This window comes from Amia ocellicauda, chromosome 14 (assembly GCF_036373705.1).
Source record: "Amia ocellicauda isolate fAmiCal2 chromosome 14, fAmiCal2.hap1, whole genome shotgun sequence".
NCBI lineage: Eukaryota > Metazoa > Chordata > Actinopteri > Amiiformes > Amiidae > Amia > Amia ocellicauda.
Window position 1 is genome coordinate 17,572,567 of NC_089863.1, and position 22,127 is coordinate 17,594,693.

At 43.5% G+C, this 22,127-nt stretch overlaps 2 protein-coding genes and 1 long non-coding RNA gene across 3 annotated transcripts; 1 reads left to right on the plus strand and 2 right to left on the minus strand.

Annotated features, from left to right (window-relative positions):
• Positions 1–639: 639 nt before the first annotated feature.
• On the minus strand, positions 640–6,316 carry LOC136767902 (zinc finger protein 135). The gene is made up of 2 exons (XM_066721972.1): positions 6,054–6,316; positions 640–2,428 (listed from the first exon to the last, which is right to left on the minus strand). Exon 2 carries the CDS (start codon positions 2,232–2,234, stop codon positions 1,263–1,265), a length of 972 nt encoding a protein of 323 aa, XP_066578069.1. The 5' UTR covers positions 2,235–2,428; positions 6,054–6,316; the 3' UTR covers positions 640–1,262.
• Positions 5,524–12,601, plus strand: LOC136767975 (uncharacterized). The gene is made up of 3 exons (XR_010821923.1): positions 5,524–5,648; positions 10,138–10,193; positions 12,047–12,601. It is a non-coding gene; the product is annotated as an uncharacterized LOC136767975 (long non-coding RNA).
• On the minus strand, positions 11,037–20,305 carry LOC136767787 (E3 ubiquitin-protein ligase TRIM39). Its single transcript, XM_066721789.1, has 7 exons — positions 19,937–20,305; positions 16,157–16,734; positions 15,510–15,605; positions 15,005–15,238; positions 14,774–14,921; positions 12,899–12,925; positions 11,037–12,094 (listed from the first exon to the last, which is right to left on the minus strand). Exons 2-7 carry the CDS (start codon positions 16,730–16,732, stop codon positions 11,544–11,546), a joined length of 1,632 nt encoding a protein of 543 aa, XP_066577886.1. The 5' UTR covers positions 16,733–16,734; positions 19,937–20,305; the 3' UTR covers positions 11,037–11,543.
• Positions 20,306–22,127: the final 1,822 nt, after the last annotated feature.

The window sequence follows — 22,127 nt, forward strand, 5'->3', positions numbered from 1 at the left end:
TCTCTTCTCTAAACTCATTGTCAGATAAGTTATGCAGCAAGTCCCTGACCCACTCCAGCTCATCCAGGACTCACCTACTCGTCTGATGTCTCTCTGCCTCGATTCACACAGGCTACTTCCCACCGAGGTCAGGACTGCACCGTCCCTGAACATCTTCTGGCGATGACTCAAGACACATGTGTTCAGACTGTACCTGTAATACAGCAGCTTCATCTCCTGGGCTGCTCAGCACTCTTGCTCCAATGCACTCCTATTACACTATATTCCCTGCTGCTCCTGATGGCAGATGTATTTTCAACTCTTGGACACATACTGCAAGTACCCGTTTCCAGACGTACCCCACTCCCTGACACACACCAGGGACAGAACTCGTGTGTTTTGCATCGTCAGCTCTATTTGTACTTTCCTATAATCACCTGGGTGAAATTTCTTTAGATGGTTTTTTGTAGGATTTTTGCCTTTAAGCTCTTTGTTGCATCGTTCTATTCTCATGTTTGCCTTATCAATTTCTTGATCAGAGTCTTTATCTCCATCAGTATTGGCATCGCTTTCCATTGCTGCAAAATCTGTTATTTGAGCTAATCATGTACTTTTATTTAAAACCATTTTGTAGTTGAAATAATCCCACATAATACTGCATCTTTGCCACCCCGTGCTCTTTTTAATATAAAGCATATCCCCAAGAGCAGAAAGATCATTTACAAAAGTGAAATGGCAGAAGCTTTTGCCAATGTTGTGTGTGCAAAAGCTTTTGTTAACAACAATAACAATATTCATTGTTACACAAGTGTGTGCTCCCTCTAGCGGATTTAAAATGGAATATCAGCTTTACTAATCAACACCTGCCACAATAAGTACATTTGTTAGATTATCTTTTTAGTTAATTTACTATTACTAGAGAACTCTGGTAGAGAACTACAATCTCTTACATCTTGTTAGCACTGAATTGAGAGTTCAGTTCAACCAGGCAACTAAAATATCTTGCAAAACATTGAACCAAAGGACATTGTGCTTCTTGCATAGAATTCAACTCACATATATAACAAAGATTATTATAGAAATATTGACCATCCCATAAGGCAATGATACCATCCGTTTTGCATAATAAATAATAATAAAGGTTATTTCAGTGGTAGATGTGGACTTAAGCCTCTTTAACTCCATTAAGCCACAACGATCTTTAACAACAACAACAATAATATCCACCAACAACTGCCAGACTTATTTGTTTCAGTGAAGCTCTTCCTACACTGAGCACACTGTTACAGTCTTTCTCCTGTATGAATGCGCTGGTGTTTGTAGAGGCTAGACGCATGAGTGAAGCACTTCCCACACTGGGCGCAGCAGTGAGGTTTCTCTCCTGTGTGAATGCGCTGGTGTTCGTTGAGGTGTTGTACCAGAGAGAAGCACCTCCCACACTCAGCGCAGCAATGCGGTTTCTCTCCTGTGTGAGTGCGCTGGTGTGTGTTCAGCTGCGATACCTGAGAGAAGCACTTCCCACAATAGCCACAGCAGTGCAGTTTCACTCCTGTGTGAGTGGTCTGGTGTCTCTTGAAGTCTGATACATTAGAAAAAATCTTCTCACACTGAGAACAGCACAGCAATCCCTCTCCTGTGTGTATGCGTTGATGTACATTGAGGGATTGTACCTGAGAGTAGTTCTTCCCACACTGGGCACAGCTGTGCCGTTTCTCTCCCGTGTGAGTGCGCTGGTGTCTGCTCAGCTGTCCCACCTGAGAGAAACTCCTCCCACATTGGGCACAGCTGTGCGGTTTCTCTCCTGTGTGAATGCGTTGGTGTCTACTTAAGGAACATGCCAGAGCGAAGCTCTTCCCACACTGGGTGCAGCAGTGCGCTCTCTCTCCTGTGTGAACGCGCTGGTGCTTGTTGAGATCAGCTTTACGAGAGTAGCTCTTCCCACACAGGGTGCAGCACGGTCTCTCTCTTGTAAGAGTCTGTGTTTTCGCCTCCACTGTGTAAACAGACTCCAGTGTATCGTCCTCTGTTTTAATTTGATCAGACACCACACTGGGTCCACACTGTGTTCTGGTAGAGCCAGGCTCAGAACCAGCTGCACTGGGTCCACACTCAGACCCCAGAGGCTGGATCCTGGAGAGATTTGCAGTGTGGGGTGAGTCCAGGTCAGGGTCAGTCTTTATTAACTTGGACTCTGCTGTATCAGACCCCAGTGCCCCGAGTCCCTGTGTTGACCCCTCAGTCTGTGGCTCTGCCATGTGTCCAGACTCCAGTCCCCTGAGCTCCTCCTCACTCTATCTGCTCCTGTGCTGCTCAGTCAGGCCCTGGTTGTCTTCAGTAGCTGTGGGCTCTGTGTCCTGAATCAGACTGGAGCTCCACTCCTGCTCCCAGTGCTGCTGCTCAATGGGAGCCCTTTCCCCCACGTCAGGGAGAGCGTTGGCTTCTACAGCTCCTGAAGAGAGACGACACAGGAGAACAGCACTGAGAACAGCAGCTCTGAAACCTCACACAGTTAATGCAATTAATTAAAATACAGGAGAAATTAGATCAGAACAGTATTCAAAAGTCCTAGCAAAGTGTCCAGTCAGCAAATAAACTGGGAGCATGTATGAACTCAAGACAGTCAGAGCCCAGTCTGGCTGCTCGTATGGAAAGTCAAAGGGATTTCAAGCAGTGGCATCATAGGGGGTGGGCATGTGCCCCCCCCCCAATCATTTTCATTGTTCATAATTTTTTATGTCAAACCTATCTAGAAACATTTCAGTAAATATGATTTCTCTCTGATTATATATCTTTCTTGATAGTGTGGAGCCCAGAACTGTCCACAGTATCCAGATGAGCTCTAACTAGTGCATTGTGCAGTCTGAACATCACTGTCCTTGTTCTCAATTCTACACTTTTGACAATATACCCTAACATTGTGTTTGCCTTTTTTATTGCTTCCCCACGTTGTTTGGATGGAGAAAGTGAGGAGTCCACATAGACTCCTAGGTCTTTCTCATGCGTTACTTCATCTAGTTCTATTCCTCCCATAGTGTAATTATAGTGGACATTTTTGTTACCTGCATGTATTACCTTGCACTTGTTTTCTGCCAGGTTTCGGCCCACAACTGAATATTATCCAAGTCCCTTTGAATAGCCTGTGCTGCCGAGATTGTATCTGCTGAGACACCTATTTTAGTATCATCTGCAAATTTGACAAGTTTGCTGTCTATCCCAGAGTCCAGATCATTAATATAGATTAGAAAAAGCAAAGGCCCTAGTACTGATCCCTGTGGAACTCCACTAACAACCTCACTCCAGTTAGAAGCGACTCCTCTAATCGACACCCTCTGTTTCCTATACATCAACCAGTTCATAATCCATCTACTTACATTACCCTGAATGCCTACAGCTTCCAATTTGAGGATCAGTCTTTGGTGTGGAACCTTATCAAAAGCTTTTTGGAAATCTAAGTATATCATATCATATGCTTTCACATGATCTACAGCTGCTGTTGCATGTTCAAAAAATTCTAATAGATTAGTAAGACACGATCTGCCTCGTCTAAATCCATGATGACTATCTCCAAGAATATGGTTTTCATTAAGATGCTCCTCTATTTTCTGTCTAATCATTTTTTCCAACATTTTACAGGTGATGCAGGTGAGACTGATTGGTCTATAATTTCCTGGCTCAGTTTTGTCCCCTTTCTTGTGGATTGGTCTGACATTTGCTGTCTTCCTGTCAGTTGACTGTTTCTAAGAGTCATTTGGAATATTTGAGTTAGCGGCCTATAAATAATTTCCCTCATTTCTGTAAGTACTGTTGGAAATATCCCATCTGGCCCAGGTGATTTGTTTGTTTTTAATTCTGTTAGTCCCTTTAGTACCTCCTTCTCATTTATCCTGATCTCTCTTAGGGTTTGACTGGACTGATTGTTAACCTGTGGCATGTCATCTGTTTTTTCTTTTGTAAAAACCTCTGTGAAATACTCATTCAGAACATTTGCCACATCTTGTTCATTTTCCAAGATACTTCCATTTGTGCCCTTTCACTCTTGCTGTTGTGATATTGAAAAAAGCTTTTTGCATTAGTTTTAGCTCCAAGAGCTATGTTGCTATTTCCCTCTTTGCTTTCCTGATCTCTTTGCAGCTCAACATATTCTTTGTATTTTGTATCGTCTCCATCCCTTTTGTATGTGCTATACAACTTTTTCTTCTTTCTCTTGATATTTTTTTTGCATACTTAAACCATTAAACCATTTTGGACAATGTTTTTTGGTCCTCAATTTGCTAAGTTTTGGTACAAACTTTTGTTAAACAATTGTTAAAATACATCACATTATTATTACATACAATTTCCCATTTATAAAGCTGTACAGGGTTTTTACTAGAGCAATCATAGTACCTTTCTCAAAGGTACAGCAGCAGTGTACCCACTACTCCACACTACTGCCTGGCAATATTATTTACATCCTAGCTGTCAGCACATCAAAGCATATGTCAGCATCCGCTCAAGCGAAGGCAGTGAACCACACAGACAAGGATTATTATAGATATTAGATACGACAGTTTGAAGGGGTGTATCAATCTGATCAAATTTTTTTTTAACCTTTTGATCAGATTGATACAAATAGTGGTGAACTCTAGGCCTATATAACTTAAATAAAATTGTAACATTAAAAAAAAGTTTGTCTAGAGAGATAACTAACACTCGACACAATAATAAAAAACTGAGAATGCGGAGAGTGAATTAAATTTAAGTATAAAATATAGATTCCAGTGCTGTATAGGCTACAATACAGTAACGTGTTCAGAACAGTAACTAATACAAAAGTGTAGAAATGGCAATACTGCTGCTTTAGACTGATAAACATACAGTACACGTTGTATTACTTGATAGTGAGATTAAACGTGATTGGGAGTTGGTTGCGATTAATATGAATTTTGATGTCAGTTTAGCATTTGACCCCATGTTTGCCTTAGAAATGTAACCTACCAGCTTTGATCCACAATAAAAGCGCGTTGACAACCACACATATCTCTAGGTTGATTTGGTGCATATGCTGCAGGGGATGCCAAATATTACAGCAGGTATAGACATATTTGGCATCCGCCTGCTAAGACGACATGGGTGCCAAATACTTCAGTATACCTGCTGTAATATGCAAGTGCGAAATCAAGGTGATTGCTAGGGGAAGCCAGATTGGTCATAACAGCTGGATCCACTGCGCACAGAGCGATGAGAGCTGAGGCAGGGTGGAGCATCTCGCTACTGTAGATCTCTGACTGACAAGACACTCATCCACTATCAATACAACAGATTCAAAACAAAGACCAAATGGTTCAGCAATCCCGTTGTAAGAAACTGCTGGCAAATCCAGAGACTGGCCACTTCTCCACCTTAGATATTACCACACTGGCAACCCCACGCTGACTGGAGTGGGGCTCAGTGACGTCACGCAGAAACATTCCAAGAACGCACGTCTCTGAATTCCTGTGCGAGCGCAGGACTCCGTCTGGATGAGGTAACTGACGCCATTTTGGCTCATACACAGTTCTCTCTTATGCACCTAGCAAGCGGGAATTTGGAACCAACATGGCCCACACGGCCTTCAGCTTCATAACTCAGCTGGAGTCAGTGAATGGTTGAGCGCTGCCTACAAGCTGAAGCGCCGCTGCTGTCCACAGGTGAATCACAGAAACCGATCCGATCCCCGGCGATCACAGCGTCCGCGACCCGCACGACCAGTTTGTTTACATCACCTCGTTTTGAAACCAAAATGGCGCTGCCCACACGGATAACGCGTTAGCGTACAAAACTGTGGTTTTCTTTCAAATGGAACACCTCCCTGTCAGGCGCCTAGTAGTTTGTAATTTGAATATATACCGCTTCATAATTAAGATATTATATATAAAATTGGGGTGCAGTTCAATATGCTGGTAGATCATTCAATCCTGAGTGTGTGCGTTTGCATTTGAGCGCCTCTTTATAGCGGAGCTCAGGTTTGCAGCTGGTGCTCCGTGTTTTCAGTCCCCGACGCTGTGAAGCGCTCAGTCTGTCCTATAAACACAAATACATGAATGAAGTTTTACCAGCGCCGGCGGCCCGGGCCTCCCCCTCCGTCCGGCCGCAGCTCCACTCTCTCCTCCCGGCTCCTCGGCTCTGCACAGGCGGCCCGTCCGCTCCGGAGCTCCAGTGACACACAGCCGCCTCCCCCGCCACCATGAGCTCCTGCAGCCTCCGCCTCAGCGCCTCGTTTTCTCTCTGTCTGCGGGTTATTTCCACCCGGGACACACACAGGTTGAGACAGGGGCCGCGTCCACGACACGCATACTGAGCCGGAAACACGTCAGCAGGTCCCGCAGCCGCAGACCGAACAGTGTGCACCGCTGCGCAGCTTCTCGAGAGGAACTGCGCAGGAGCAGCCGCAGCTTCACAACAATACATACAACGTGTTTTAGGCCACATGTGCGTCTCTCTCAAAGCACACATTTCATGCAGATTCCAAGCCATTGTACATATAATATTGTACACAAAAAACAACTTGTGATTAAGCTGATCAGTGAGGACTCTAGTTCCTCTACCTCAGCAAAAGACTATGGCTGCGTCCAAAATAAGATGTCAAAATATGGAAGCTTTCTAGTCCCAAAATACAAAACAATACATATGTTGAAATGGAAAAATGATCGGCATAATTTATTGTAATGCTCACGTTGTTAAACGCCTAAAACTGGGGAAGTGGTCTGGGGGGGACGAAGAAATGCGGCCCGGAAGGGGGAGTGGTGCTGCCGGCCCAGTACTATCAATTGAATAATTGAAATTGTAATAATAATACATTTGTCTGCAATCAGCAATGTAGGGGGCTAAGTGATATGCAGTGATATGGCATATTTAACAGACTCTATGGCTTCAGACATGATGAGACTTGAACCCAGGTCTCATACACCACACTGTGGTGATCTAACCACAACTCCCAATGGCCCAGGCTTCATAGTATGTTTTCAGAGCTGCTACAATATGATAATGTTAGTACATGAATATTGCAACTAATAAAGATATAAGCAGTCAAACCCACCTGTAGGAATATATTGCAATTAACGTACTTTTCCAGTAGTGGCCATTACATGGACTCAAACCCAGGTCTCCTGAGCTATAGTGAAGTAACCTTAATGTCTGAGCCACATCCAACTTCAGCAAGGTGTCACAAAACTATCCTATGCCTGTGAGAATGGAGCACTTAGATCATAATTTCATCTTTTGTTATATGAGTCACCATTTATAATATGAGTGTGATATGTTATTCAGATATTTGTTTCATTCTTACAATGAATACATAGACAATATAAACTGTTTATTAACTATTTCAATATTTGTAAAGATTACTATTAGTTACATTTGTGTTGGTAGTACAGCTCCCTCTCTTTTTCAGGTTCACATGAATGGATAACATGTATGGCTTCATAAATGTATTATAAATCCAAGCCTTCATATCAAGCTCCCCAGTGGCACAGTGGGTAAAAGGCATGAAATGCAAAACTAAGAGATGTTCTTGTGTCTTGTATATGTCAACACCTGCATGTGTCTGAGTTCTTGTGATGGGATCCCACTGAAGGCTTGGCTTGATGGTTGAGTTTCAGAGTATGTGGTCTGTATTGGAAGTCCTTGTAAGCTTGGTGTCATGGTTAAGATTCAGAGTATGCGTCATTAACTCCTTTATTCATTAAGCAGAAAAGCTCTAACATTCATCACATCCTTTACTGCGAAGTGAAGTGAATCATATTATGGGCCCTGTATTCTTGCCATGCAGATGAGCAGTGATGTAACACAGTCACTTGAGTGTTAATTCAGTATTTGATTTATTGTTTGTTACACTTTACTTTTACACCTTCATTATTTCACTCAATTTTCTGTACTTTTGAATTTGGTTTGATTGCACTTGGGAGTATGTTGCAATCAGTGTTAATGGAGACTAATTTAATGATTAATAGAGCTCTATGATTGGTAGAAAAGATATCTTGAGCCTTTCCCCCAAACACACCTAGTATGTTTAAAAGGCAGGTGCTTCTGATTTAGTTTGAAGCTGCCTGTCTGGGACTGTTTGTTTTAAGGCAGGGGTGTCGGACTCCAGTAATAGGGGGCCAGGTTTCTGCTGTTTTTTTTTTTCCCAGCCCAGCTCTTGGCTCCTTAATTGGCCTAATTAATCAATTAACTGGCTGAATTTAACACTTCTCTCCAGATTCTGAAATGTTCTCTGGGTTCAGTGTTTTCAGAAATCAACAAATTGTCAGGTATCAGCTATAAAAATAAAGTGTTAGATAAGACTACCTGAGTAAATAATTACATTAATAAAGTAACTGAAATCTCCTATTGAAAAACAAAAACCAGCAGACACTGCGCCCCCCCAGGACTGGAGTCTGACACCTCTGTTTTAAGGGGCTGAATGTGTCCCTTTACTGTGTCTCCACAGGTTTACTGGGTCTTGCTGAGCTCGCTATGACTCAAGACAAGTGACACAGCTAGTGGAAAAGTGATTAAACTGATCTCCCTCAGGACAATGGATAGACTGGAACACAAAAAGTAGCGATAGCAGCCTTTTATTTATGCTAACCTTTTGTTCGATAGTTATTTGTTAACTACTGCACCTTGTATTTTAGCCTTTGTATTACGCATTTAGTTTTTATCTGGAGGACCATAGTGTTGACTAATTCTAGTGCTCTCTAGCATCCATGCCTAGTACCGACTGTACTCAGAATTTGTAATACATTTAGTAAAAATATAGGTTAAAAGCATAGTGTAACTGAGGCAGCTGTAAAACAAGGTTAAGCAGGATTGGGCAACTTTAACAGTTGCTAGCCCTATTACAGGTGCTTCAGGGCCTCTAGGACTATAAGACATACTCCCTCTGTTTTTTATTTTATATTTATATCAATTTTACTTCCATTGTTCACTTGTATTCCCCTGAATTTCAAATAAACAAAGATTGATGTTCAGGAAAGCAAAGAGGGAAAAGCAATGAGGGAAATAGAAAGATACAGAGCTCTTGGAGCTAAAACTAATGCAAAGACCTTTTTTCAATATTATAACAGCAAGAGGTCAATAAAGGAGAAAGTGAAACAGATAAAGGGCAAAAATGGAAGTATCTTAGAAAACTAACAAGATGTGGCAAATGTTATAAATGAGTATTTCACAGAAGTTTTTACAAAAGAAAAAACAGATAACATGCCACAGGTTAACAATCAGTCCAGTCAAACCCTAAGAGAGATCAGGATAAATGAGGAGGAGGTACTAAAGGCATTATCAGAATTAAAAACGAACAAATCACTTGGACAAGATGGTATATTTCCAACAGTACTTAAAATAAAATAGGTCAATTATTTATAGGCCACTAAATAAAATATTCCAATTCACACTTAGAACAGGGGATGTGCCAACTGACTGGAAAACTGCAAATCAGTCTCACCTGCATCACCTGTAACATTTTGGGAAAAAATATTAGACAGAAAATCAAGAGAAATCTTAATAAGAAACATATCCTTGGAGATAGTCAACTTGGGTTTAGAAGAGGCAGATCATGTCATACATAGATCATGTGAAAGCATATGATATGATATACTTAGATTGTCAAAAAGCTTTTGATAAGGTTCCACACCAAAGACTGATGTTCAAATTGGAAGCTGTAGGCATTCAGGGTAATGTAAGTAGATGGATTATGAACTGGTTGATGTCTAGGAAACAGAGGGTGTCGATTAGAGGAGTTGCTTCTAACTGGAGTGAGGTTGTTAGTGGAGTTCCACAGGTATCAGTACTAGGGCCTTTGCTTTTTCTAATCTATATTAATGATCTGGACTCTGGGATAGTTAGCAAACTTGTCAAATTTGAAGATGATACTAAAATAGGTGGAACATAGCAATAGGATCCTTGGGTCACTTAGTTATTAATGGACACCAAACGAGCATGATGGATGCCCAACGATCCTATTGGCAATGGCCTCCTCTCGTTTGTAAACTTTCTTATGTTCTTATATACTTATGCAGCTATTCCGCTCTTGCCTACTATCCCAGGGCCAAATAAGGAACCTAATCTGAAAGTGGTGCCTTCAGTAGGTAGTATTAAACCTCTTTAAACCCCACACCTTTGCTACAGTGAAGCTAACTATGCATATGTTGGTTGGAACAGCAGCAGGAGCCCAAGACCTCCACTGCCAGAGCTGGAGATGCCACCCGGGTCTGCAGGTAAGTGCTGCGCTGAGCTCACACTGTCACAACACACACGCACTGACACTGCTCTCTGTGCTCCTGCAGGGGCTGGAGGTAAAAGGCCCATCTGCTAATCAGACACAAGAGCTGCAGCAATGAATGAAACCCAGTCTCTGACGTCAAGACTGCAGGTCTCTCTCTCGAAGCCAACAGCAGAGAAAGGGAAGAGGAGAAAGATCCTCTTTAGCCAGGCCGGCCGGATGACAGTCAGACTCTCGCTGCACTCCTTCAGGCAATACGACCCATTGCAGCCGTGTGTTTCTATTGCAACACAATACTCCCTCCTGGGCCCGTACCAGTCAGACACACAAACCGCTCAGTGTGTGGAGAGCTGCTCCTAGTCGCTGCTGTGAGTCACTGCTCTCCCAGCTGTCTGGCTCACCTGCAGGGGAGAAGGACACAGGGGGCAGCGGGAGGTGAACTAGGGGTACAATGACCTGGAGTTGAATAGCTGAGTGTAAAGTAGTTGAACTGTTCGACTAGTCGGGATTGTAGCACCAAAAAAAAAAAAAAAAAAAACACATAATAAATCCCATTGAATGAATAATCAGATTAATGAACTATGTCAGTGACTGGAGCACTGGACTCCACAATTCATTCCTTTATCTTGAGATTATATCTTCCGACATCATGTATCTGTCTGTCTGCAAGTCCAGCACACACCTCCGCTGCTGAAAGAGAACTATTCCCTTAGTGGGTGTGACGGACGCTTACAGCCACATCTGGCAGCAGACACAGTTAACCGGACACAAAATCTGGATGTCAGTGGAAATGGGGCATATATTACAAAGAGTAAATAATGTCACTCATCAGTCCTGAGGCACTTAAAGGTTTAATTACAGGATAAAACACTGAAAACAAACTCTTACTGACTGAATTACCTGACAGATCTCCACTCACAGCACATTGTTATTCTGTGGTTCATTTACTCAATGAAAAAAAATATTTTTGAAAAACTCAGTGATGATCTGCAGCTCCATCAAATGAATGGATGGCAGTGAAATGTTCAAACAGCCCAAGTCCTGCCTCAGTTCAGTCACTGCAGTCAGCGACTTCAGTCAGTGCTCATCTTACTGTGAGAAGACGTCACTAATAAACCAGTAGAGTCTCATGAGCAGCACTGGTCACACGCAGTGAGTCGCTGAATTACACCGTTACAAACGGAGGCTGTGAATACGCTCGACATGTTAAATTTTGATCAATCTCCAGAAAAGTGATGAAATCTGAATGACTCCCTCTGGGGCTGGAGAGACTGATCTGACTCTCACTGTTATTACTCTCACTGGCTACTGCTCCTGCTGCCCCCCCACAGAGGATCTGCCTCCTTCAGTCTGTGAGACGGACAGGAGAGATGATCAGTGGGGCTGCGTTTTCACCTCCATCATTGAAACAGGGGCTGAAGTATGGATAGAGTTTCTCAGTGAAGGTGTCAGTGAAAGTGTAGATATGAGACCTGGCCTCCACATTGTAAAAGGAGACCTGCCCCCCCTCATAATCCACAAACACCCCCACCGTCCAGGGCTTCAGGCTCAGGGGGAGGCAGACAGGGGGGTCATCAAGAGCCTCATACTCCCTCATATTCCCATTCCTCAGCCACACAATCCAGTACCCATCCTCAGGAATATATGTTATATCCCCCTTCCTGTTGATGGACTCTCTGGCGACTCCTAAATCCCATTCAGTCTTCTCCCCCACCTCCACCTCCCAGTATAGTCTCCCTGAACTGAAACCCTCCTTTCCCAGGACACTGACAACATGATCAAATCTCTCTGGATTGGCAGGGAGAGCCTGTCGTTTGTCTCCATCTCTCACTTGTTTCCCATCCTCAGACAGGATGAGCCAGGGAGAAGCTGTATTGGGGTCCAGAGTCACATCCACTGTGGAGCAGAGAGGAGAGAAACATGAAGAAAACAGACACAGCAATTGTGAAGAAAAGAGGAGAGAACAATGAACAAATCACATGGTTTCTTATTTTTCATTTTATTTTCAAATCCTTTGAGAGAGATACGAGAAAACGAGTTATATTAGAATATCACACTGCTGTCATAAGTATATATTTGGTTTGTTAATTTTGTCTATTTGCGCTGTGACAACCCTGCAAAGGTCACTATACTCAATAAAATCAATGATCAATAAAATGCCACAAAGTAATATTTCTTATTTCTGATTTTGTTTTCCATGTCAAGCAGGATCGTGGGACTCTCATCTTAGGGCTCAGTAAAATATATCTGTACCCGTTCTCGGTTGTGTTTCCAGTTGAGATGGCGCTACATTAGAAGATCACAGTGCTGCCCTAACAGAAGAGCCCCAGTCTGTGTTGTATGAGCTCCTCTCCAGGTGGGGACACTGGGCTCACAGGAAGCTGTGCTGCTGGACTGAGTGAATATTGCTGATGGTGCTGCTGTGGACTGGGCTCAGGTCAGCTGGGATTCCTCAGAGCCACTGACCCCCATGGAAAGCAGCTTGAAGAAGAGCTGTTAGGGCTTCATTCAGGAATACTGGAGCTCTAGTTCCCAATCCAGCTCACACTGAGAGACTGTGTTTGTGGAGCTCAGTCAGTCCCTGTCAGTGAATATTACTGGTCCCACTGAGGGAGGAGTTTATACCATCAACACTGCCTGGCACTGGGGCTCTCCCTCTCTATGAGTAAGAGCAGGAGAAGAACAACAGAAATCACCCACCTGCACACTGCTGGATCCTCTTCAGCTCTGGAAGAAAAACACTCTGGTCAAGCAACCATTGATAAGACACGTTGTGTTGAACTACATTAAACACTGCACTTAATTATGAAAATGTGATGAAATGTTATAATGGATAAATCCATAAAGGAAACTTCCTAAAAGAGATCTCCATCCTCCCTTACTATAGGTATAGGTATGTGACCATTTTTAAATGTCACCAATTACCCCTGACATTTGTGCAGTCAGAGGATAGTTTAACCCGGACAGAATTAATGGCCATTTTCAGATTTTTCGGATCCCTGGTTTGACCATGGGAGTTTCCGGGAGTTAAATAACTACTTTTGAATCTTTAAATAATCACAAATCTTAGTATTTAGGTCAAACAAAAAAAAAAAAATATATATATATATATATATATACACTCACCTAAAGGATTATTAGGAACACCATACTAATACTGTGTTTGACCCCCTTTCGCCTTCAGAACTGCCTTAATTCTACGTGGCATTGATTCAACAAGGTGCTGAAAGCATTCTTTAGAAATGTTGGCCCATATTGATAGGATAGCATCTTGCAGTTGATGGAGATTTGTGGGATGCACATCCAGGGCACGAAGCTCCCGTTCCACCACATCCCAAAGATGCTCTATTGGGTTGAGATCTGGTGACTGTGGGGGCCAGTTTAGTACAGTGAACTCATTGTCATGTTCAAGAAACCAATTTGAAATGATTCGACCTTTGTGACATGGTGCATTATCCTGCTGGAAGTAGCCATCAGAGGATGGGTACATGGTGGTCATAAAGGGATGGACATGGTCAGAAACAATGCTCAGGTAGGCCGTGGCATTTAAACGATGCCCAATTGGCACTAAGGGGCCTAAAGTGTGCCAAGAAAACATCCCCCACACCATTACACCACCACCACCAGCCTGCACAGTGGTAACAAGGCATGATGGATCCATGTTCTCATTCTGTTTATGCCAAATTCTGACTCTACCATCTGAATGTCTCAACAGAAATCGAGACTCATCAGACCAGGCAACATTTTTCAAGTCTTCAACTGTCCAATTTTGGTGAGCTTGTGCAAATTGTAGCCTCTTTTTCCTATTTGTAGTGGAGATGAGTGGTACCCGGTGGGGTCTTCTGCTGTTGTAGCCCATCCGCCTCAAGGTTGTACGTGTTGTGGCTTCACAAATGCTTTGCTGCATACCTCGGTTGTAACGAGTGGTTATTTCAGTCAAAGTTGCTCTTCTATCAGCTTGAATCAGTCGGCCCATTCTCCTCTGACCTCTAGCATCAACAAGGCATTTTCGCCCACAGGACTGCCGCATACTGGATGTTTTTCCCTTTTCACACCATTCTTTGTAAACCCTAGAAATGGTTGTGCGTGAAAATCCCAGTAACTGAGCAGATTGTGAAATACTCAGACCGGCCCGTCTGGCACCAACAACCATGCCACGCTCAAAATTGCTTAAATCACCTTTCTTTCCCATTCAGACATTCAGTTTGGAGTTCAGGAGATTGTCTTGACCAGGACCACACCCCTAAATGCATTGAAGCAACTGCCATGTGATTGGTTGGTTAGATAATTGCATTCATGAGAAATTGAACAGGTGTTCCTAATAATCCTTTAGGTGAGTGTATATATATATATATATATCTCTATTTACCTTTTTAAGTCTCCAAAATGTCAATTAGTGACAGAGAAAGGTAGAAACGGACCGTTGTTTTAAAAAGAAGCGCAAACTATGACAAAAAAAACAAACAAAAGCAGAGAAGAGTGGCCGCCGACCGCATACATTTTGTCATACCTAGTATGTAAAACACACTAGTAGGTAACTTTACTATGAAGTTAAAAGTAAGTTACAAAACAAACCAATTCCATAGAGGTCCTCCAGTTCCTCCCTGAGTCTCTCCTCCAGCTGAGACACTGCTCTCCTGACAGCCTCCAGACAGAGGTCAGAGGTCACAGTGATGTCAGACCAGTCCTTGGTTTGTGGAGGGGGGCGCAGGGCTGGGAGACTCTACAGCAGGAGAGAGGAGACACTCATCATCATGGAGGGGTCAATAAAGGTCACTGTGAATAAAGTGATGACACCGTGCTGACCTGTATGAAGTGGATGTGGTCCTCAGTGTGTGAGAGCTGCTCCAGCTCAGTGTGTCTCCTCTCCAGCTCAGTGATCTCCTGCTCCAGCTCTTCAATGAGCCCTTCAGCCCGCCTCTCCACCGCTCTCTGCTTCTCCTCAATCAGCTCCAGCAGCTCGGCCTGGCTTCTCTCAATGGAGCGCACCAGAGCCCTGAAGACCTGCTCACTGTCCTCAGCCTCTCTCTGGGCTCCAAGCTGAGGGGATACAGGAACACACAGAAGAGCAGGACACAGTGTCAGTGAGACACAAAGACATTCAATCAGCTGAGGGTGAGTTATTAGCTGTGACCTCACTGGGAGCCGAGACAGCATCAGACACATTGTGGCCAATCAGCTCTCTTCCTGTGGGAACAGTCTGTGTGAGAGAGAGCAGTGCAGCACTGAGTCCTGCAGTCTGTGAGAGAGAGAGCAGTGCAGCCCTGCGGTGCCCCACTCAGTAGGGTTTGATCAGACTGACAGGACTCACTCTGCTGAGCTCCACCGCCTGTCTGATCTCCTCCACCTTCTTCAGTCTGTCCTGGATCTTCTGTTGCACTTCTGCCTCCGTCTCCCCCAGCTGAGCCTGTGGACAGACAGGGGGACACAGGCACTCCAGTCACTGCTGATGGCAGAGTTAATCAACAGCGAGGAAAACCCATTCTTACTAAAGGAGAAGGAAGCTTGTTACATGAGCACAATGATGTAGATATAATATTATAATAATTTATATCTCTATTATTATCTCTCACTATAGAAACACAGAGTTTAGGGCTCAGGACTCTAGAGTGGAGGGTTGTGGGTTCAATCCCAGGTGGGGGCACTGCTGTTGTACCCTTGAGCAAGGTGCCTAGATTGCTCCAGTAAATGCCCAGCTGTATAAATGGGTAAATGTAAAAAAAACATAATATGATATCTTGTAAAAATGGATAAGAGTAAAAACCCTGGATAAGGGTGTCTGCTAAGAAATTGAGTAATAATAATTATAATAATAATAAACCAGGTACCATACATCAAGCTTTAACAATGTCCTAAGACAGTTGTCTCGGGGAGGACAGGGGCAGGAGCTGCTGGAGTCTGGAGATTTACTGGTTTAAAACTTCAGACTGACGTTCAGATACTTTACAGAAAACTCACCTTCTTCTCTGCCCATGCTGTCTCTGCAGGGACGGTGTTGTGAGTCTTGTGGTCAGTCTCACTGCACGGCACACAAACACAAGTCTGGTCTTCTCTACAGAACAGCTCCAGGACTCTCTGGTGCTTCTTGCACAGCCTGTCTTCAAGACCGCTCACAGGCTCAATCAGTTTGTGTGTCTTCAGTGTTCCCACTCTCTGATGGGGCTCCAGGTGAGTCTGGAAGTAAGAGGCCAGACACACCAGGCAGGATTTCACAGCCCTGAGCTTCCTCCCAGTGCAGATATCACAGGGCACATCTCCAGGCTGAGCAGAGTGCTCCTCAGGAGGGCTGAGCCTCACCTTCTTCAGCTGCTCAGCCATCCCAGCAATGAAGGTGTTGACACTGAGATCAGGTCTGACAGGGAAAGTCTTCTTACACATTGGGCACTGGCACACAGCACTGCTGTCCCAGTACCCTCCAATACACGCCATGCAGTAGTTGTGCCCACAGGGAGTGGAGACTGGGCTGGTGAATATATCCAGACATATAGAGCACTGGAACTGCTCCTCACACAGGAGACTGCTGGGGGAAGCCATTCCTGAGGACAGAGGAGCGACGAGAGAGATGATCAGAGGAGATTAGCAGACACAAACACAGTGTATATACATCAGTACTGGATATTGTGAGGTCATTGGTAGCCAGCCAACCAGGTGAGAGAGAGGGAGGCACAGAGCATGTGCGCGCTCTGTGATGCCAACGCTGACTCATCTAGAAAGGGTGAATAAGAAGGTGGAGAGAATGGAAGACATAAAGCATTGTATTCAAATTTTCATTGGACGTGCATGTATTCCCATCATTAGAAGACTAACTCTGCCTCCTCTCCACTCTCCTTCCTCCAGAGCCGCTCCTTCTCATCCCTGGCCCCTAAATGGTGGAACGACCTGCCCACCGAAGTCAAAACAGCAGAGTCCTTGACCTCCTTCTGGCACTTAATGAAGACACATCATTTCAGACAGTACTTGTAATATTAGTCCTCTATCCCTGCTAGATAGCACTTCACAGAGCTTTATTATGCTTCTTGCGTATTTGATTGTTTCCTCCTTGCTCCCTTTCCCGTAGCCCTTGACTGTGACTCTACATCTTGACAGCACTTAGCTTTTACCATCCAGGATGTATGACCTTACTTACTGTACTTGCCTGTGTAAATTGGAAGTTGTAAAATGTATTATATTTTGAATTGCTATGTTTTATGTAAATTGAATTTGTAATGATTGATGCCTTTACTTAACTGTATTTTTGCACTTTGTTTTGCACTCATGTTGTAAGTCGCCCTGGATAAGGGTGTCTGCCAAGAAATAAATAAATAAATAAATAAATAGTATATTGTTACTCATCTGTTCATTGTCTTTTGATTACTATACATTTTATTTTCTGACAGTGGCCTTTGGTATATTTCTTTCTCCCACCCGTAAACATACACACACACTCTCTTTAGTGTTGAGTCTTACATTTCATGTAATAGAAACATTATACATTGGGACTCAGTATTTCTGTACTATGTGGGTTTCCGTAGCTGTAGTTCTAGCGCAAAGGATGTCATGCTGTGTTGTAGTTTAAAAGACTTCCTGAAGCAGGCACGGGAAGTGGGGCTGCTGTAGGTTCACCCACCCACACAGGTTCTGCCCCAACATATTATATTTTATATATATTTATTAATGACTATTTGCACTTACTGCAAGTGAGCACTTGTTCAAGTTTTGAAAAATGAATATTGTTGGATGGCATTACTGTAGCTAATTTACAGAAACACATTTAATAAAGGATGAACTGTTAAACTATCAATATGTCAATAAACCAAAATTATAACTTGCCGTGAATTACTTTTTACAATACATTATTATTATTATTATTATTATTATTATTATTATTATTATTATTATAATATTATTATTATTATTATTATTATTATTATTATTATTATTATTATTAATGTATTTAGCTGACGCCCTTATTAAAGCCATTGCTGATAGCTACATTGTGAATGTGGTTTTGGTCAATGTTTTAAATGGTTGATTAGAACAATCAGTACAGCTTGTGTTCTAATTGTCTGCAAGTGTCAAATAAAACTTAAAAGTAGTGGAAGAGTTATCAAAATAAAATAAACAATGTGTTAAAATAATAGTGGTGGTGTCAAACCATGCATTACTGTGCAACTCAGAGATGCCATAACAAATTGTCTATGCAGCTCAGTAAGTCAAACAAGACTCGCACACCTTGCTCTTATGCACGTCCATCGTGACATTGAACAGTCTGGATGTTGTAACCCTTATGAGAAATTTTGTAAGCAAGACACCAGAGCACAAGTAAGTTTTTGGAGTAGCCTAATCTAAAAAGATCAATAGGATGGCTGTAAAATGCATCTCAAATATTAGCCATTGAAATGGTAATTGTGTTTCCTAATACATTTTTTTTTTCTGATAGTTATTAGTTTGTAATATGTTCATATATCATACCAGTTATGACAGCAACAGGGAGTGATCATTCAGTGCTACAACTACTCAATCAGTTGATTTATAAATTAAGACACGCATTTCTAGCAGGCACACAGTTGAGCATCCTCACCTGCTTCAATTACAGACCTCCATCGAAATACATATCTTTGCGTGACAAGCACCAGAAACATGTCTAGTTTTCTTCATAATGTCGGTTTATGTGCAGGTTTTAACTGGATGTGTCCCATAGTGATGTGTGGTTGTGATGCAAAGATACAGTTAGGTCCATAAATATTTGGACAGTGACACAATTGTCATCATGTTGGCTCAGTACGCCACCACAATGGATTTGAAAGGAAACGACCAAGATGTGCTTTAAGTGCAGACTTTAATCTTTAATGTGATGTTAATTTGGTAGTTACATCCAAATTGGGTGAACAGTGTAGGAATTACATCCATATTTATATGTGATCCCAATAATTTTAGGGGCTCAAAAGTAATTGGACAAACTAACATAATCATGAATGAAATTGTGAGTTTCAATACTTGGTTGCAAATCCTTTGCAGTCAATGACTGGCTGAAGTCTGGAGCCCATAGACATCACAGATGCTGGGTTTCTTCCCTGCTGATGCTCTGCCAGGCCTGACCTGCCGCTGTCTTTAGTTCCTGCTTGTTCATGGGGGGGTTTGCCTTCAGCTGGGCTGATTTCATGGATTTCATGGAGATGTTGAGCGAAGCTATTCGACTTCGGAATGACAGAATCGCGCATGCCAGGTCTCCAGTAATTCAAATTATATGGGGTAGCCCCCCGGCCCCCCGGCCCCCCGGCCCCGCACAGCCTCGTACTGCACAGACGAGAGACTGACGCGCAGTGACCGAGAGCAGCTGCTGTACATGTGATTGTGCATTTGATTCAGAGCCACTGTCATGCGGTTGTCTTAATGCAACATTAAAAGTGCATTTATTGACTCGGGGTGTTGGTTTTCTTTATTTCGTGGCGGGGGTTTATTCATTGTAAAAGTCACTTGATTTGGTCTGTGCATATTTGTATGAAATGTAAAAAAACAAAACAATCAAACAAAAACCCGATATATTTGAAAATGTCACTGACTTTCTGCAGCGCCGGTTTGAAGTGAAGTGATGCGAGACGCACAGGTCCCAGTGAAACAGTGGCTGCGCTTCACACTGTGTCTGTGTGAGAGAGTGAAGTCAGCGCTATCTGTGTTGTGTTGTGTGTCTTCAGAGGGCCTGGAAGTGCGAGCAGTGAATCCTGTGAATCCTCGCGTTTGGACAGTATTGGTACTTACTGTGTGTTTAGAGCCAGTGGATCCACAAAGCAGAGACAACTCCGTCTCCCTCCCTCTCTCCCTCACAACAGCGGGGAAAGAAGGGCAAGAGTGCAGCTCCCTCTCTCCCTCCCTCTCTCTCTCTCTGTTTTACTTTCGTTTCTGTGCAGCTCTCTCTCTCTCTGTTTTACTTTTGTTTCTGTGCAGCTCCCTCTCTCCCTCTCTCTCTCTCTCTGTTTTACTTTCGTTTCTGTGCAGCTCTCTCTCTCTCTCTCTCTCTCTCTCTCTCTCTCTCTCTCTCTCTCTCTCTCTCTCTTACTTTCGTTTCTGTGCAGCTCTCTCTCTCTCTCTGTTTTACTTTTGTTTCTGTGCAGCTCCCTCTCTCCCTCTCTCTCTCTCTCTCTCTCTGTTTTACTTTCGTTTCTGTGCAGCTCTCTCTCTCCCTCCCTCTCTCTGTTTTACTTTCGTTTCTGTGCAGCTCTCTCTCTCCCCCTCTCTCTCTCTCCCCCCCTCTCTCTCTCTCTCTCTCTCTCTCTCTCTCTCTCAAATTCAAAACAAGCTTTATTGGCATGATATGTTTTCACACAAGTATTGCCAAAGCAATTGGGTGCATTGAAATTAAATACAATAACATTAAGAACTTTACAAATATAAAATAAAATATATTGTTATTTACATGTACACTCACCTAAAGGATTATTAGGAACACCTGTTCAATTTCTCATTAATGCAATTATCTAATCAACCAATCACATGGCAGTTGCTTCAATGCATTTAGGGGTGTGGTCCTGGTCAAGACAATCTCCTGAACTCCAAACTGAATGTCTGAATGGGAAAGAAAGGTGATTTAAGCAATTTTGAGCGTGGCATGGTTGTTGGTGCCAGACGGGCCGGTCTGAGTATTTCACAATCTGCTCAGTTACTGGGATTTTCACGCACAACCATTTCTAGGGTTTACAAAGAATGGTGTGAAAAGGGAAAAACATCCAGTATGCGGCAGTCCTGTGGGCGAAAATGCCTTGTTGATGCTAGAGGTCAGAGGAGAATGGGCCGACTGATTCAAGCTGATAGAAGAGCAACTTTGACTGAAATAAGCACTCGTTACAACCGAGGTATGCAGCAAAGCATTTGTGAAGCCACAACACGTACAACCTTGAGGCGGATGGGCTACAACAGCAGAAGACCCCACCGGGTACCACTCATCTCCACTACAAATAGGAAAAAGAGGCTACAATTTGCACAAGCTCACCAAAATTGGACAGTTGAAGACTGGAAAAATGTTGCCTGGCCTGATGAGTCTCGATTTCTGTTGAGACATTCAGATGGTAGAGTCAGAATTTGGCGTAAACAGAATGAGAACATGGATCCATCATGCCTTGTTACCACTGTGCAGGCTGGTGGTGGTGGTGTAATGGTGTGGGGGATGTTTTCTTGGCACACTTTAGGCCCCTTAGTGCCAATTGGGCCACCACAGTCACGAGATCTCATCTTTGGGATGTGGTGGAACGGGAGCTTCGTGCCCTGGATGTGCATCCCACAAATCTCCATCAACTGCAAGATGCTATCCTATCAATATGGGCCAACATTTCTAAAGAATGCTTTCAGCACCTTGTTGAATCAATGCCACGTAGAATTAAGGCAGTTCTGAAGGCGAAAGGGGGTCAAACACAGTATTAGTATGGTGTTCCTAATAATCCTTTAGGTGAGTGTATTTTACATGGTTAGTGTGCTGTGTTGTTGGTTTGGAGACATGGTTGTGGTTCTCTGGCTGTGTGGCAGGCTGTGATGTACTCTGCCGTGATCTCAGCGCAGTCTCTGTGCCCCCAGTACCACTCTGAGCCACGCCTCTGTGCTGAGCTGGGGGAAGTCGGGGACTCTGCTGTGAATCTGGGGAAGAAGGCGTCTCTGACCTGTGTGTATCTGGAGCAGGTCAGGGCGAAGTGCGCCTCTGTCTCTACCTCCCCAGACCCACACTGTCTGCACAGGCGTGTGTCTCTGGGGGTCCAGGTCTGCCTGTGCCGTCCGGTCTCCACCTCCAGGCTGTGGTCGCTCAGTCTGTACCTGGTCAGAGTCTCTGCTGGGTGTCTGTGACTAGTGTCAGGTATTCTGCCGGGCTGTATCCTCTGCCCAGGGCCCTGTAGCACTCCAGCTTGTTCTGCTGTTTGGTTTGTTGAGCCCAGTGCTTGATGTAGCTGCAGCGCTGCAGTGATGT

Coding starts and splice junctions, on each gene's coding strand:
- LOC136767902 (XM_066721972.1), bottom strand. CDS start 2,234: ATGGCAGAGCCACAGACTGAGGGGTCAACACAGGGACTCGGGGCACTG.
- LOC136767787 (XM_066721789.1), bottom strand. CDS start 16,732: ATGGCTTCCCCCAGCAGTCTCCTGTGTGAGGAGCAGTTCCAGTGCTCT. Junction 14,922..15,004: donor ACCACATCCACTTCATACAG/GTCAGCACGGTG, acceptor CTCCTGCTGTAG/AGTCTCCCAGCCCTGCGCCC. Junction 12,095..12,898: donor GAGGATCCAGCAGTGTGCAG/GTGGGTGATTTC, acceptor TCTGCTCCACAG/TGGATGTGACTCTGGACCCC.